The sequence below is a fragment of the Primulina huaijiensis genome, chromosome 1 (assembly GCF_012295235.1).
Source record: "Primulina huaijiensis isolate GDHJ02 chromosome 1, ASM1229523v2, whole genome shotgun sequence".
Classification (NCBI taxonomy): domain Eukaryota; kingdom Viridiplantae; phylum Streptophyta; class Magnoliopsida; order Lamiales; family Gesneriaceae; genus Primulina; species Primulina huaijiensis.
In genome coordinates this window covers 5482450-5498660 of record NC_133306.1, presented here as the reverse complement: position 1 = coordinate 5498660, position 16211 = coordinate 5482450, and the positions used below count along the sequence as shown (strand labels likewise).

At 31.7% G+C, this 16211-nt stretch overlaps 1 protein-coding gene across 3 annotated transcripts; it reads right to left on the bottom strand.

Moving 5' to 3' along the window:
- Positions 1–1566: 1566 nt before the first annotated feature.
- Positions 1567–5474, bottom strand: LOC140979695 (triose phosphate/phosphate translocator, chloroplastic-like). Of its 3 annotated transcripts, none has more exons than XM_073445222.1 (12): positions 5034–5474; positions 4887–4952; positions 4718–4783; positions 4545–4623; positions 3893–4013; positions 3688–3783; positions 3214–3326; positions 3016–3093; positions 2776–2892; positions 2568–2667; positions 2373–2473; positions 1567–1848 (listed from the first exon to the last, which is right to left on the bottom strand). In XM_073445222.1, exons 1-12 carry the CDS (start codon positions 5297–5299, stop codon positions 1831–1833), a joined length of 1221 nt encoding a protein of 406 aa, XP_073301323.1. In that variant the 5' UTR covers positions 5300–5474; the 3' UTR covers positions 1567–1830. The 3 variants fall into 3 exon arrangements, with proteins under 3 accessions (XP_073301323.1, XP_073301333.1, XP_073301341.1); XM_073445232.1 differs by having other exon boundaries at positions 1567–1845; positions 5034–5473; XM_073445240.1 differs by having other exon boundaries at positions 5029–5172.
- Positions 5475–16211: the final 10737 nt, after the last annotated feature.

Sequence of the window (16211 nt, the reverse complement as noted above, 5' to 3'; positions counted from 1 at the left end):
TGAATGCTGTAAAATATGTTAATATGATTATTTTAAATGTTTATGAAATTTTATGATGAAACGTTAATACTAAAAGATATGTTGCATGCTTGGTTTAAAAGAAAAATGATTTATGCATACTTTAATTTTTATAAAGTGATGAAAATATGAAATATTGAAGGAAGTGAAGTAATTGTGACTAATACGATGATACGATGATATGTAAAACCAAAGCTCAATTGACGGATGAGAGTGTCCCTGATGTCCCTGCCGCCCAGTACTGTGGTTATACGTAGATGGATCCATCGACCTGCAACTAATACGAAAGTCACAATTAACGATCTGAATTCAACGAAAAAGAAAACGTGTACGTATATGATGAAAAAGAAATGGTTTAGGATAAAAAGAAAAATGTTTAAGTTTATGCATATGCATGAAAAGTTATGTTATGTAAAAGTATTTTCAATGTTGCATGTGAATGTATATGTATTGTTTGTTATTATGGTTATGGTTTGCTGAGTCAATAGATTCACTAGGTCTGATCGATGCATGTGAGCATGATGTTGATGTTGTTGAGGGACTTGATGGTTGATCTTACTGAACTGAAGGTGTACATAACCCAAAGATCAGCGCTAGTTTTCCGCACTTATGATTTAAAGTTTACGTTAAAGATTTTTACAATTTTTATGATGTTTTTGAGTGGTTTTTGAGATGTTGTTAGAGTGAGCTTTATTTTGAAATATTGTTAAATTTAGGTTTGATAAAACTTTTTACGATTTTGTGTTTGGATTCTTTCTTTTGAATTTTCAAATATAGTTGATGCTTTTATTTTTAAATGGTGCAAAGTATTTTTAATATATATATATATGTGTGTGTGTGTGTACCATATTTCGATCTATTTGTTTTCAATATTTAAATTTGATTAAAACCGTAATAATTATTAGTGTTATGTGGCACACATTAAAAAAAATTTGTTTGACAATTTGTGTAAAAAATATATATTATTTTATTAAGATATGATATGTATAGATTAATGATTAAATAAGATTTACTGATATAATTTGAACTTTAAGATAAATTAGAGATGAATTGAAGAAAAATCCAGATAAAAAATTATTAATAAACTACCACCAACAAAGCTAGCTAATAAATATTATGAAAAGTGAACTGTAAAAAAACTTTGACGACCTACATATTGACATATAAAAGTAGTCAGTATAATGTTCTCAAGTTTAATAATAACTAATGAACAACGTACAAGCGATATGTGTGTAAAATAATGATTATTACGTGTTAATAATGATAATAATATATCGAATTGATTCATAAAATTTTCTTATAATTTTAAATTATTATTTTGATAATCATAATAATAATAATAATAAATGAATTTTTAAAATAGACTGGTTACGAGTGAATATCATAACTTATCTACATGAATATATTCTCGTAAAAACTAATTGAACTTATCTACATGAATATATTCTCGTAAAAACTAATTGACGTCGTTGGACCACGAAATATCTCGACCTTTATAAATAAATATAGATATAGATATTTAATAATAATATATATAAGTATAGATAATCGAAATAATAATTTGTTTGGTTTTCACTTAAAAACTCATGAAAGCTTGTGATCACAATGTTGGCCACCTGAGGTATCATAGATTATTCTGAACATTAGAAAATCATCGAAAATTACATGAATTTCCAAAACTTTGAACAAAGAGACTCGATACAAGAACTAATTACACAACCTGGCAGAATGTTCTTGAATTCTCATTCAACTTTGCGTGAAAGAATGTTGCAGCATACATCAAGATTTCCACCACAAACCCCGCGCCAGTATTCACACAGATTTCTTCTGCTGCCAGAAAGAGTGACAATGGATTAAGGTACTGATAGAACATATAAAAATGTAAACTGCATCAGCTTGGAATATTGAAAGATTAAAAGCTTTTCTATACAGGGCATGCTAAAGAGTAATCAATAATATCGAAACGATTGACAGTGGGCAGTAAACTTTTCCTTTCTGTTTGTTTCATCAGACATTTTCCAGCATTTATCATATCATGGCACAAGTAAAAACTCGTACAAAAAGTATCATCAGACATTTTCCAGCATTAATCATATAATGAAACCAGCAAAAACTCGTACAAGTTAACAGGTAAGCAGGTATTTTGAATCTCAAGGTTAGGACTTGGGCTTCGTGTTAATAATCTGCCCACAGGTAATTGATGTTTGAGAATACAAAGAATTTTTCTAGCTTATTCTAAGAAGATTACCACACACTAGCTCATTTTTCTTTATCCGAAGTTTTTGCCAATGCGGGTCAAAAGACTCCAACAACTACCACACGGAGTACCGTAAATATCACAGCTTCGTGCTTACCCGTTTCTCTTCTTCCATCTTGGCCTTGATGAAGGAGTAGAGCGCAACTCCGGCAATGGCAGTGCTGGTTCCAATACCGGTTTGCAATGAAATCTTATTACCTGTATGATTTGAAATACGAGTAAGTTTCATATCATATCGAATATCGATTCATAGACAATAAAGAGTCAAGGTCAGGTAGAGTAATAAGCTTACCAAAGACTATGATTGAGAAGCCAATCACGAAAACACGCTTCAGCACATTTCCAACAGCATGTGTGAGCGGAGCCACTCTCTCTAGAGTGTTGGTTGCCAGCTGAGATAGGAGGAAAAAAAAAAGCTTTCAGAGCTTGTGAATGGTGACTATTCATTATGCCATTCAGTCAACAGATAAAAGCTTTTCGGCATTCTCAAAGATCCCAACCTGATTGTAGAGATGGTAAAACATTCCGACCCAGAAAAGGTCCGTGATGAACTTGGTCAAACCTACTTTAGCAATTGCATCGTTAAACCCATACTTCATCAGTTGAGGTCCCTCCAACTGTGGGATTGAATAGAAGAGAAAATGAGAGAATACGAATAAGAAGAAAGAAATATCCAAGGATATACGACCCAGACAAGGGTATTAGATGTATAGTATTGTCATTTATATGCTAGTTCTTACGATTACGGCTGGTGGAATGCAAACAATGAGGGCAATTATTGATATGTAGGCATATAAGTTAGTGCTATCCATATCAGTCTGCAAAGAAACATTCGACAGGAAAAACAGTCATCAGCATTACAGGTAGATAGGTTCCAAACGTATCATAACTTGTGAGGGCATCCTGATAATATAATACTGTACAAAATTATCTCATACCATAGCTTTCTTCGAATAAATGCTCCTGTAAGTGAATGAAATATTGGAAATCATAGCACTAATAAATCCAAGCCAGTTGAATGACAATTCAGTCAGTGATGCCATTGATACACCTGCATCAATTTGTAAAATTAACTATGAGAATGGTACGATATATAAATGTTCTGAACTCAATATCACGTGCTTAATAATGCATCATCAAGCTAAAACTTGTGTCTATTGAGATTGAAGTTACTTTGGAAAGTCATCATGAAATATTTACTATGGCACCATTTGGTGTAAAGAATAAGGCACTAACTGTTTCCCATCCTTGTTTCATCAAGTGTTCGGCTAGAATCTTTCTGTTATCCATATCTTTCGATTTAGTATCCCATATTATACATTTTTTATTATCACGCCACACAACCAAGAGGTGCCTACAAGTATATGCAATCATAAGTAGGAACCATAGAGTTAAAGAATCACAGATCCTACCGATGACGACTGGAGCCAGTGACAGCCACAAAGCGAAAGGTATCTGCTGTCCAAGAATGAATTGCGAGGCCGCAGCATTGAAGAAAGGCTCAAGGGCTGATAAAAAAATAAAATTAAATGACAGGTCCCACAGGTATAAATTACAATTTGCTTCAGTAACGCGAAAGTTCCAAAATTGATAATGTGTAAGGAAATGGATAGAGACCTTTGATTGTGTGAGTGAAAGAGACTGCAACTGCAGCAAAGGAGACGTTGCTTGTTACATGGCCGATGGCATGGCAAACAGCAACAGGGATGAGAAGTTTCAAGAGAGTTGAGTCCATTGGCTATGCAAATAGAACCGCCAAAGTTGGAACAGTGAGAAAGTAAAATTTTTAAATAACTCAAAATTCCTTTACTACCAATCAACTGCATCTTTAAAATGAGAAGCCACTGAATTTGAGACCAAATCACTTTCATTTCAGTATCTGTAAATCATGACTTTGTTATGATGCGTAATTATTGATAGGCCACCTCCAGCAGGACTCTTAACATTAGGGATAAATAGTTTCTATAACTAACTAAAGGTAGGTCACGAGTTACTTCAAAACTCTCGTGAGTATTCCACCTTTATATATCATTAATTTGTTCCCAGCGGCTAATTTTTACATCTTCACAGCCTAAATACTCAGATGAACATATTAATTAGGTGCCTTTATTCCCGATCCCTGCTTTACACGTTAAATGTTAAGTAAGGAAATTGTTTATGACATACTTCACAGGTTTGGCAGTAAAAATTAACTTAATCTTTCATGTTAAGAGATTATTCCCACCATAAAAACTTAATATCTGTTGGAAGACGGTAAGAGATCACTTACAGCTCTCTTAGGAAGGCCCACAGTCCAGCTTAACAAGCAGTAGATAACACCAACAAATAAATGTATCACCGACACAAAACTGCACAGAAATGTACTCAGATCATATTCATCCTATTCACTTAACTGCGATAATATTAATATCGGAGCTATCTCATTGTTAACAACATGCTTACTATGGATAGGGAAAGTAATTGTAGATCTTCTTGTTGATAATGTTGAAAATCACATTCAAGAAATACCTACAAAGCAAGGGCACGACCATTTGAAGAAAACCCGCTAACAGATAAATAATGGTTCCGGCGGCCTTAGTCCGCCACCGACGAAACACAACAACAGGCGTACCACATGAAGAAGAAGAACCCCGTGACAAGAGCCGGGTACTTCTTCAAAAATCCCACCTTGGCCTCCCTGCGAAGAAAACGGGTCAGAAACTAAAAGCTAGAAAACCGAAGGTCTTTCGAGTCGGACAAACTGAAAAACGGACCTCACCCGGCTGAATCGCCGCCCTCGGCCGGAGAAGAAGCAGCCGCGTGACACGGTTGTAAACCCTCTCTCTTGGCCACCATTGAAATCGGTACTGTCGTCGGAGAAGCCTCAAGTAGAACCGCCGGTCGGAGCTGCCTACCCCATATCAAATTCCCGGCATCCCTGAGCCTAACGACGGGCAACATACAGTTCCCATTGAGTCGGGCCGCCGGCTTTGGGGGAAGCACAACACCGCGAACGGTGACGCCGCTGATCACGCGAGACTCCATTAAAGTTTCGAGGAACAAAAGGGAGTGTTCCCTTCGTAACAATCGAAAGTTAGTTTCTTCGGTTAAAGTATGAAGAGGAATTATGGGTTCGCCGGGAATCGTAGCTTCCAAAGCTTTGAGTGACGCCTATCCAGTGAAGAGCGATCAGATGAGCGGTTCACATTTATTTGAAGCAGCTTATGTGGCACCAATATATTTAATATCTTTGTAATTTGTAGTATGACTTCGGTAATTTTTGAAAAAAAAAACCAAGGAAAACCATCGTATGTGATAAAATAATAAATTGTAAAACATAGTTAAAAAAATTGAACTTTTAATCCATAGAAATTGGAGGGTGATTATATGGCGTAAAAGTGTTATATAACACAATATGCAGCGAAATATTTTAGCATACAAAACTTTATGTAAATAAAATAAGACACGAATAATTATGCACGAGTATGAACAATTGTACGGTGCCTCATGACAAAAGATTTACTAGAGAAATCCGTCGATTTACAAAACTGATAACAAAGAATACAAAAAAGCTAACTCCATTAACAAAGTCAATGAGTAAAGTACATCCAAAACACTTATCAAATCAATTAACCAAAACTATAGATGCAACGTTAAATCGTTTTGATGAACAACAAACTAATCACCACTGCGATTATGTGTTGTGTCTGTGAGTCTTCTTAACACTCCACGATATCACAAAGATATGTTTTGGTTTGAGCACGTCATCTCTTCAATGTAAATCTACAATTTTTGTCCTTGCTCTCATCCGGCATTGCTGTCTCTTTTTTCACGCACGTTTCACAACAGCTATCTTTGATTATTTATATATTTCATTTCCCTAAAGTTTATTTCATAAAAAAGAATCCTACAAGATATAGAATAAAGAGTTATTATAAAATAAATTCGATTAAACACTAATATCATGTCTACAGTTCTTATCATAAATATATATGGTTCAGAAACGTAAAACTCTATAATTTAATAAACACAATATTTTCGAAACAAATAAATAAATAATAAATTATATTCTTTTCAGAAATCAGCTCATCTTCTATTCTGACTTTTACGCGCTAATTTTTTTTAAAAATTCTCTATTCATAAATTATAAATACATTAACCATGCTATATCTATAATCAACAAAAGTCATATGAGACCGATTCACGAGTAATTTTTTTAATACAAATCTTCTATCTGATTCAACTCATTAAATTATTTTTGATGTCAAAAGTATTATTTTTAAATCTAAATATGAATCAGATTAACTCGTCTCACAAATATAGATTTTTGAGATTATCTAATAAAACTTACTTGATTATAATAGATTTGTAATATCTGTGTTGCATGCCAAAAAATTTCCCCAAACGCTTTTAACAAAATGAAAAGGTCTCAGGTTTTTTTTTTTTCATGAAAAACAAACGATTTCGACATAAATGTGATATATCCCCAAACCTATTTAACAAAATGAAAAGGTATAGGTTTTTTTCATGAAAAACAACGATTTCGATGTAAATATGATCTACAAAAAATTTACTATATTAAAATTATATTTATATTACGATTTAATATATGTGTTTATGTACGTTAAATATTTAGAAAGCTCCTGTCGATAAAAACTATTGCTTCACTTCACGTTTGCCGAACAAATATATGTGATTTTAATATATAGAAATAGTAATAGCAATATATAATATATAATATAAATAAATAAATAAATAAATAAATGAGTGGTGATGAAGCTTGTATTTTAGTGGGTTAATAATGTAATTACGTCTGGCAAGAAGCCCAATCAAGTGGGATCTTTCTTATCTTATCCTCGTGGAGCGAGAGGTCCGTGATGAAGTGCTGGTCCTGTCCAATCCTTGTAATCCAATTTCCCATATCCTTATCATTTTTAGCACCATTGTCCCCTTTTTACCCTCCCTTTATTATAGAATTAAAAAATAAACTTTACTGTGGAAGATACAAATGTATGTTTCTGGATTTTCAAATAATACTCAAGTTACTATGTCATCCTTCTCTTTGTTTGGAAGGCCCATGTTAGAAGATTTTGGATTATACAAGTGATTTGCAAAATCGCGTTTCAGTTTGGACTTAAACATTGTCAACTTAAACTCCTAGTATATCTCTGTTGATAATAGATAGTATGTAAACTGCTATTCGAATGTAATAAATTACAATATTATCTTTACAATTAGTGATCCTTAAATTATTAGGTACAAAAGTTTTTGAAAATGTGCTAGACTGATTGAGTTTTGTTCTGATGAAAGCTTGATTATTTATCTTTCTCAATAATTGGAATCCTTTGTTGTTCAGTTGGATTTCTTCTCTATATATAGTTCCTGAAATAAAAAGAAATGTTTCAAAGAAAGGTGTCTATTGACTTGTTTTTTAGTCCATGTCAACAAATTTCCGACAACCATACAGTGTTGCAATCAGCTTTGTATCGTACATTATTGTGTTCAGTTTTGTATGCTGGTGTAAACTGATTCTGGTTAACCGAATGCGGGTAAACTGAAATCTTTGAAACTGAGTGAGGAAACTTATAATATGATGATCCAACATTTTAATAAGTGTGTTTTTTAGGGAATAATAATAAGAGTGAGAAAATTGTTTATGAGATTGGTTCTTTTGACTATTGCCTCTTGCCAAACTCACTCAGTTTATATCTATTTTTTTGCGTATTGTAATATTATTATGACTTGTTTTTTTTTATTTTTATGAGTAGGTTTTTTGTGAGACGGTCTCACGAATCTTTATCTGTGAAACGGGTTAACCCTAACGATAGCACAATAAAAAATAATATTTTTACCATAAAAAATAATATTTTTCATGGATGACCCAAATAAGAGATCCGTCTCACAAAATACGATCCATGAGACCGTCTCATACAAGTTTTTGACTATTTTTATTTGTAAAATATATTATTTTTAAATTATAAAATTTATATTCACTTTTCAATCATGTATTACAGACGAGGATGTTAAAAAATTCAATCAACCTGTAAGCCAAACTATCAAACAATCACGATTTGGGATTGGTTTTAAAATCAACCGAACTGTGAAAATTTGTTTTGTTCAAGTTTTGAATAAAAATAAGTGAAACTAAACTGATTATACTAATATAAAAATCATGAGATAAATTTTTAAACTTTAGTTTAGTGGGTCTATTTTATTTAATTTCTAGTTAATATTTTATTATAAGTAAGCTTTGTAACAGTTTAATTACGTTGAGAAATTATTTATTATATATTTTAGTTAAAATAAACATAAATATAACCCTAAAATTTTAGGTTTCTTCATAAGTTACAAAATTATGTAATTTTCATCGTTATTTTAATATATAGTTTTATCTATAGTCATTTTAATTAACAATCAAATAAAATATTCACTCAACTTCTATCAAATGCGACTTGCTAATTTTTCCAAATCAATACATCTCACACAGCAATTCACCGTGAAACATAAAATTAGTTATCCAACCAGACTAAATTGAAATTCACGGAATGAGATGGTTTTGTTATAAAAATTTAATGGTTTGGTTTGTTTTGATTTAAAATTTTGTATAACCTACAAAATATAGTTTAGCTCGAATTTTTATCTAAAACCAAACTTAACCGTAGTTGAACATCCCTAATACCATCATTTTCCAGTTATTTAAAAAAAAAACCAAGTCCACACAATTCAAATCCTTATAATGGCTGGCCGATAGTTTCTTGCCTATAAGAGAAAAGTTGAGTTTGTAACAAGATATCAGATTCAAGAATCACAACTGAAATGTCTTTCAATTTGGCCAAAAAAATTTTTGTCTATCAAAACTTCTATAAAATATAATGAATTAATGTTGATATAATTTGAAAACAAAGGGTTCAAATTATGCGGTCTCACAAAAATACGAAGATTTGTGATTCTCTGGATTTCAAATATCGGGTTTTGAAAATTTTCATTGCTTCTTTTTGTTATAATCCTCAAATGTGACATTTTTTTCGAATTTTTTTTATTGAAGAACTAGAAATATGTTGATTTTTCTCTCCAGTATACAAAGATTGAAAATTATAGACCTCGAGGATTATGCTAATGCATGAATATGAACAAGTCCATTCAAATAGTTCATTGGCTCAAGAATTCAATACTTTATTTATTGTTTTTAAGAAGATTCTAGAAACTATAAAGAAACAAAAAATCGGAATGAGACTCGATATCTTAAATTTAGACTATGGATTGAAAAATATAATCAATCGTATGTCTAAAATTTTACATCATCAAATAAGATATGTGTTGAAACATAATGATCTCGATCCATTTATTGAAATGTTATATAGCTCTTTAAATATGATAAAATAATATTTCATCATATTCATTGACAATACAAGATTGAGATATATGTCTTGCGAATTGAAAAATGAAGCTTTAGCTGCTTCTGATGGACTTAAGAATAACGTATCAATTATAGACGTGTTTGTATATATTGTGACAGATTGTTGTAATGTATGTTGTTTGATACTAATTGAATTTTATAAGATGTGTACGCTTAAAACTTCTAATTTGCTATATATTAAATATCGAATTAGGTTTTATAAGTTTTTACTCTTAAAATTCAAATTGTGAATAAAATTCGAGATTCCACGTTTTAAATTTTGTAAGCAAACACACTTAAATATAAATTTGCAAGATATTTTAAAATCTTTAATTCAGATTGCTAAGTTATGAGGCTTAAAATTTGGGAAACTTGATAGTTTCTATATCAATTCAACGACAAGTGAGTTATAAACTTGGAAAATACAATGTTGTCAAATTTGATAATAATGTATAGAGTTTGAATTCTGTAAACAATAACAATTAAGTCTAAACTTAGCAAGATTTAAAATGTGAAATTTGGATTTACAAGTTCGTATTGCTTAGAATTTCTTTAAGTTTTGAGTTCTTTAAATAATAATGCTTAAATATTCCAAATTTAGCAAGATGCTGAAATCTTGAACTTTGGACTTATAAGTTTATAAGAAGATGGAAGACTTTAAAAGCTTTAGGCAAGTGCTCTTAAATCCAAACGAAATAAAATCTTGATGTGTCGCTTAGAATTGAGAAGGTTGTGCTTACCCAAATTTATATAGAAAGCTTTTGACAACTATAATTAAACTACATCATTCTCTTTCTTTCTTTTTTCAATTTAATTTTTGATCCTTACCATATTCAAATTACAGATCTGATAAAAGTGTTAATGAGAAATCCTCACCAACAACTTTGCTCACAAATGTGGTCATATAAAATTTTGTACAATATGTTATAGTGTTTTTCCTGTAAGTGGCTCAAGTTCGAGCCCTCATCAACCCATAGTTTAAGAAATATAAAAAATAATAATAATAATAATAAAATGTTCACCTGAGGTCAGGTCTATGTCACAGCATGTGGTGCTGTCTAACTGCAAGTTGTCGATGAATGTTAGTGGAGGTTGAAATAATATAATAAAAGGTTTCACATAATACATCTGTCACGTAAAGTTTGATGTGGTCGGTTGAACCATTTTAGATTTACATAAAATTATTCACGTTATTTTTAAATTTTATCCCATAAATATAGCCGTCAATTAAAAAAAATAAATAATTATTTATAATAATTCATATTTTAATTTATCATTCATGATATTATAATCTTAGTAATAATTTTTTCAATATATTTTAAAATTTAAAAATAAAATATTAATTAAATATAATAAATTTATATTTCGTCTACTATTTTACACACATAATTTAAGTTTTTTGACTTACTTTTATGTGTCGCGATAATTATCGAAAAATTATTTCTCCCAAAAAAGTTGACATTATTATTGGACATGACTTTATAATTTTTTTATAGGAAAAACCAAATTATGTATTAGTTAACTTAGAAACAGATATATCTATCAATCACGATGGGTAAGAGTTATCACCCAGAACACATGGTTAGACAGAGCAAACTGCGAAGGCCATGTGCCACCTTATTCGCATATCTACTTGCATGACAAATTTTAATGACACTTCCAAATTTAAGAAGTTCTAATACATAAAAATTAATAAAACCTTCGGAAGAGAAGACAAAACCTCCGATGAAGAAAATCCTTTGAACCGAATTGACGGAGTCCGAGAAGACCCACACATTATTAAAATAAGATTGTGTTAACAACACAATAATTCATGAAGAATGATGGTAATTTCAGCAGCTAGAACGGAGCCTAGATGTCGAATTCCACAAGCTAAAGCAACACAAATCCAATCAAAGTAATCTTTAACCACTGACCGTCCCAAATGATCTCGATATCCAGCATCTATATCCAATATGAATTGTCCCACTAGTGGTTTGAACAACTTCTGTACATTTATCACATTTTCGATTACAAGGCTGAGATACAAACATATTTCGAGCCTCCCTGAATTCTTCAAGAAATGTTGCAGCCCAATGTAATTAAATCTTATGATTTCTTGGCTGGGAATTGTGTTTCATACTGCACAAATCTTTCCAGATAGCCCATAAATTCATGACAAACAACTCAAACTCAGATTTACATAACTTATCGTTCATAACCAAACTACGTAACATAAAATCCATTCGATTCAGTAGATACCAGAAATGAGTACCTTTCCATGCTTCACGTGCTTTGGGCAGAAAATCAAACAATGTTCAGTTGAGAGGCTTCTAAGGATCCGCATAAAGGGCAGCCATAATTAAGGATGGTAAGGCATTGATACAGGCTCAACTCAGACGAGTAAAACTCACTGCACACTCGCCAGTAGAAAATCCATACTTTCTGTGGGATATTTAAGTTCTGTATCATATTCCACCATTTGTCCATATGATTCGCCGAATGTGTATTAGGGGTTGTGAAACATCCGATTTGAAGAAGATAACCTGACTTGACAGAATACTTTTCATTTAAATCCCACTTCCAAAACCGAATATCCTCTGATAAATGCCCTCTTAATGGAATATCAAGAATTTACTCAACCTCAAATAACGGAAACATCTTCCTTACTACGTCATCTTTCCACTCACGATCATGGGAGATTAGATCTTTTACCATTAGTGCCTCATCCAACCCACAATGAGAGCTCCATCCATTGGCCAACTGCGGGATCCAGTTATCTGAGAGAGCCTTAATATGATCATTACCTACACGCCACATGATACCACTTTTAATAAGGTTTTTGCTCCAAAATATAGATCGCCAAATGTAAGGAGGCTTGGATCCTAGCTTTGCTTCAAGAATATCAGCATGCTTAAAGTATCTCGATTTAAGAACTTGTGACATGAGCGATAAGTGATCACAAATTATTCTCCAAACCTGTTTAGCAAGAAGTGCCCGATGAAATTCGCAGAGACTATGAAATCTCAATCCACCAAATTGCTTTGTTTTGCATAATCTTCTCCACCGAGCACAATGCACATACCAAAAATAAATAGAATAAATTATAACCAATTGACGTACTATGTGTTTAATTTTAGAAATAGTCATTCTATATATTCCAATACATAGGAGAGCATACAACAGGGCGTTTCGAAAACTTTTCTTCCATTAATATAATTAAAATTTAGGGATGAAAATTTTAATTTATATATATAGAACTAATCAAATATATTGATAAATAAATTTTTTTATTATGTAGCCAAATTTTAGTTCTAGTCCAACATGTTTGTTTATTTATTTTAATTTTTTTCATTTTTTCCCAGAGTGTTGAGATAATGTCATTCACATCAATAACATTTGGTGTTATATTCTCATTGAGTAGGTCTCTTGTGAGACGGTCTAACGAATCTTTATCTGTGAGACGGGTCAACCCTACCGATATTCACAATAAAAAGTAATACTTTTTCATGGATGACCCAAATAATAGATCCGTCTCACAAAATATGACCCGTGAGACCGTCACTCACAAGTTTTTGTCATTCTCATTAGGACATAAGCATTGCCGCTGTGAACTCACCCCCATTGCAGGGGTGGGTTTTTAATATTTTTTATAAAACGTGATAGGCTCGTAATAATCTGTATTTTTGTTGTCATATTTCTCATTTTCGCCACTTCTGACGTGTTTAACTGATGCACTTTTGTGTTATTTATTGTAGGAAGAAATTTTCTGCTTTTGGGATAAATATGAGCTAAAGAAGGTGATTTTATGTGGGGCCCTTAGCTCCTAATCGTTATTACAATGCAATTTGATTAGGGTTAATTAATTACAGCGGAAAACGAGTTTAAAATTTCTGTACAATGAGCCCAAAATATATTATTTGAATACTAAAAATAGTATTTCATCTCACATCATAAAACCTGCCCACACATAATCAAAACAACTCATGCAACAACAAATCATATCCTCGGGACATGCCCCGGTATATAGATACATATATATACCGGGAAAACATAAACCTCAGCTCAAACTGTGACTCCCTCCAGAAGTACCATCTCCGGTCTCCTGATATCCTGGAGTGTACTGTCATTGTCCACATACAAAGACAACAACAGCCCCGTCTGGGGTGAGCAAAGCTCAGTCTGAAGCAACCACAATATATACTACAGATATCTAAACAATGATATATGATATGCAATGCATGTATGTCGTGGAGATATCAGGTCAAATGCCCATCCACTGAGCACATGTCAGAATCAATCGAATCGCTATCAAATCAATGCTCGAGCTGGCACACCGACCTCAATCAGGGATAATCGTATGATAGCGTCGACAAAGCGCCATCAAATCCCAAATCTCAATCAAATCATCGGGGCCACTAATGTCTATGCTTTAAGGGTCATGTAATACCAAACATAGCATCGTGTTCACAAACCCCAGAATCAAATCAAATCATATCAGGGTATCCAAGGATCATAGCTCAACGTGCATGTCATGTATGCCACATAAACTCAACAAATAAGGCATATAGACATGGTATCTCAATCCAATCAATCAAACATATATCATATAATACAGATACCTGTCGTATGTTACCCGGTCGCAACATACCTCAATTCTTCGTTCCAGTCGATGTAGCTTTAAGATTTCAGTATAGAAACTCTATCTACATCAATAACACATTCTTTTCAATCCATAATTTCATTCAATATCAACAATAGAGGTTTCAAATATCTTTTGAAACTTTAAAATTCATATCAAATTCAAATCATAGCATAATTCAATTCCGACTTCAAAACTTAGTTTCTTGTCGGTTATTCTACCGCATATATTTATCAAAATTAATAATAACTGACAAATAATTCTTCAATCTCAATCCAACGATTAAAATTCCCTAATTATAATAAATTAGGAATAATTCAAAATAACATCACTATAATCTTCTCTACTTCGTTAAAATCATACACTATTCAACAATCTTCAATTTATGTATGATTTAACAATTTATCGGATTTATTCCAAAAATCGACGAATTTCAAACATCACCAAAAATATAAAATTTATACCTCAAATCGAAGACCTCGTGTCAACGATCTCAGATATGAAGTCGATTCGTCGATTGGATAAACCGATAAGTCGCAAGATCGAAAAGAAAAATCGAAAACCCTATTTCTTCTCCTCTCTCCTCTCTCCTCTCTGACTTTCTGAAACGTTTACAGTAGGTTTGATATTTATCAAATTTTTTTTTATTTTTTTTAAATATTATATTATTATTATATTAATAAAATAATATAATATAATATATTTATACTATTTAACTCTTTAACACCGGTATATCTCTTTGGACTAGTCAAACAATCCAATTTTTCAAAACTCAAAACATGAAACTTCTATATCTTTGAGTTTTCTATATTATATCTAAATCTCAAATCATTTGAACTTCATATGAAAAAGATATGACACTAATTACTATTTTGCCCTTAAAATTAATTCATTATTTTTCAACTTATCTACGAAAATGACATCAAAATAAATTGAATATTTTTCAACTTATTTACCAAAATACCATCAAAGCTATTTTATCAGTGTTTAGTCTCGGGGTCTCACATTTTATATCACAATTAAAGTTGTCAATATGAACCTTGTGGAGGACTTGAAGCAGAAAAATTTCATAAGTGGACTTTCTGCAAGGCGTGATCACGCCTTGTGACTGCTCTTCAAATGCAGACAAAAATGAGTCCAAATTTCGAAAATGTAAAGATAATATAAGATTTTAGACTCAAAATTCTGATATTTGATTTGTGAAAATTAATTGGAGAGATATTTTTCTTATTGGGAAAATAAAGATAAGATAGAGTTTTATTCCATAAAAACACTATCATATATTTGGTAGTATGTTTTTGAACATTAAGTTTTACTTAATTTTGATGGACTTTTCTCCTTAACCCAATAACCATATCAAAACGTGAAGAGTCAGAAGGCGCACATAAAAGAATTGAAAGAATCCTTACACCATGTCACGAGTTGAAGAGCAAGAGGAAGGCGAGGGATTTTATCTCCAATTTTCTCCACGATTCTATTAGTTTTCTTTTCTTTGTTTTTATCTATTTTCATGGAGATTATAAACAGAGTCATGCTTGGCTAAGTTCTTATTTTTTATTCAAGGGAAAACTCTGTTATTTCAATTTTATCAGCGTGAGATTTTTGTGCTTAATTTAAGATTCTTGTTTGTTTCAAGTATTTGTTGATTTATATTTAATTCTATGAAATTTGTATGTCAACTAATCTGACAAATTAATTTGATGCATGAATTTTTACTGTTATTCTTGAAGTCATTGATCCGTAATTATCATGAATGATTGGAATGTGAGTAGCAATAGATTAAATGTGTTGTGCTACCATAACATATTTAGTCTAAATAAATCAATGAAACTAGACCTATCAATTTTAGTTATCTTTGTTTTTAGATTTAGGATTAACAGTTTTCACAAAACAAAAATGTTATTTTTAATTAATATGAAACGCTATTGTGTTCGTGTCCA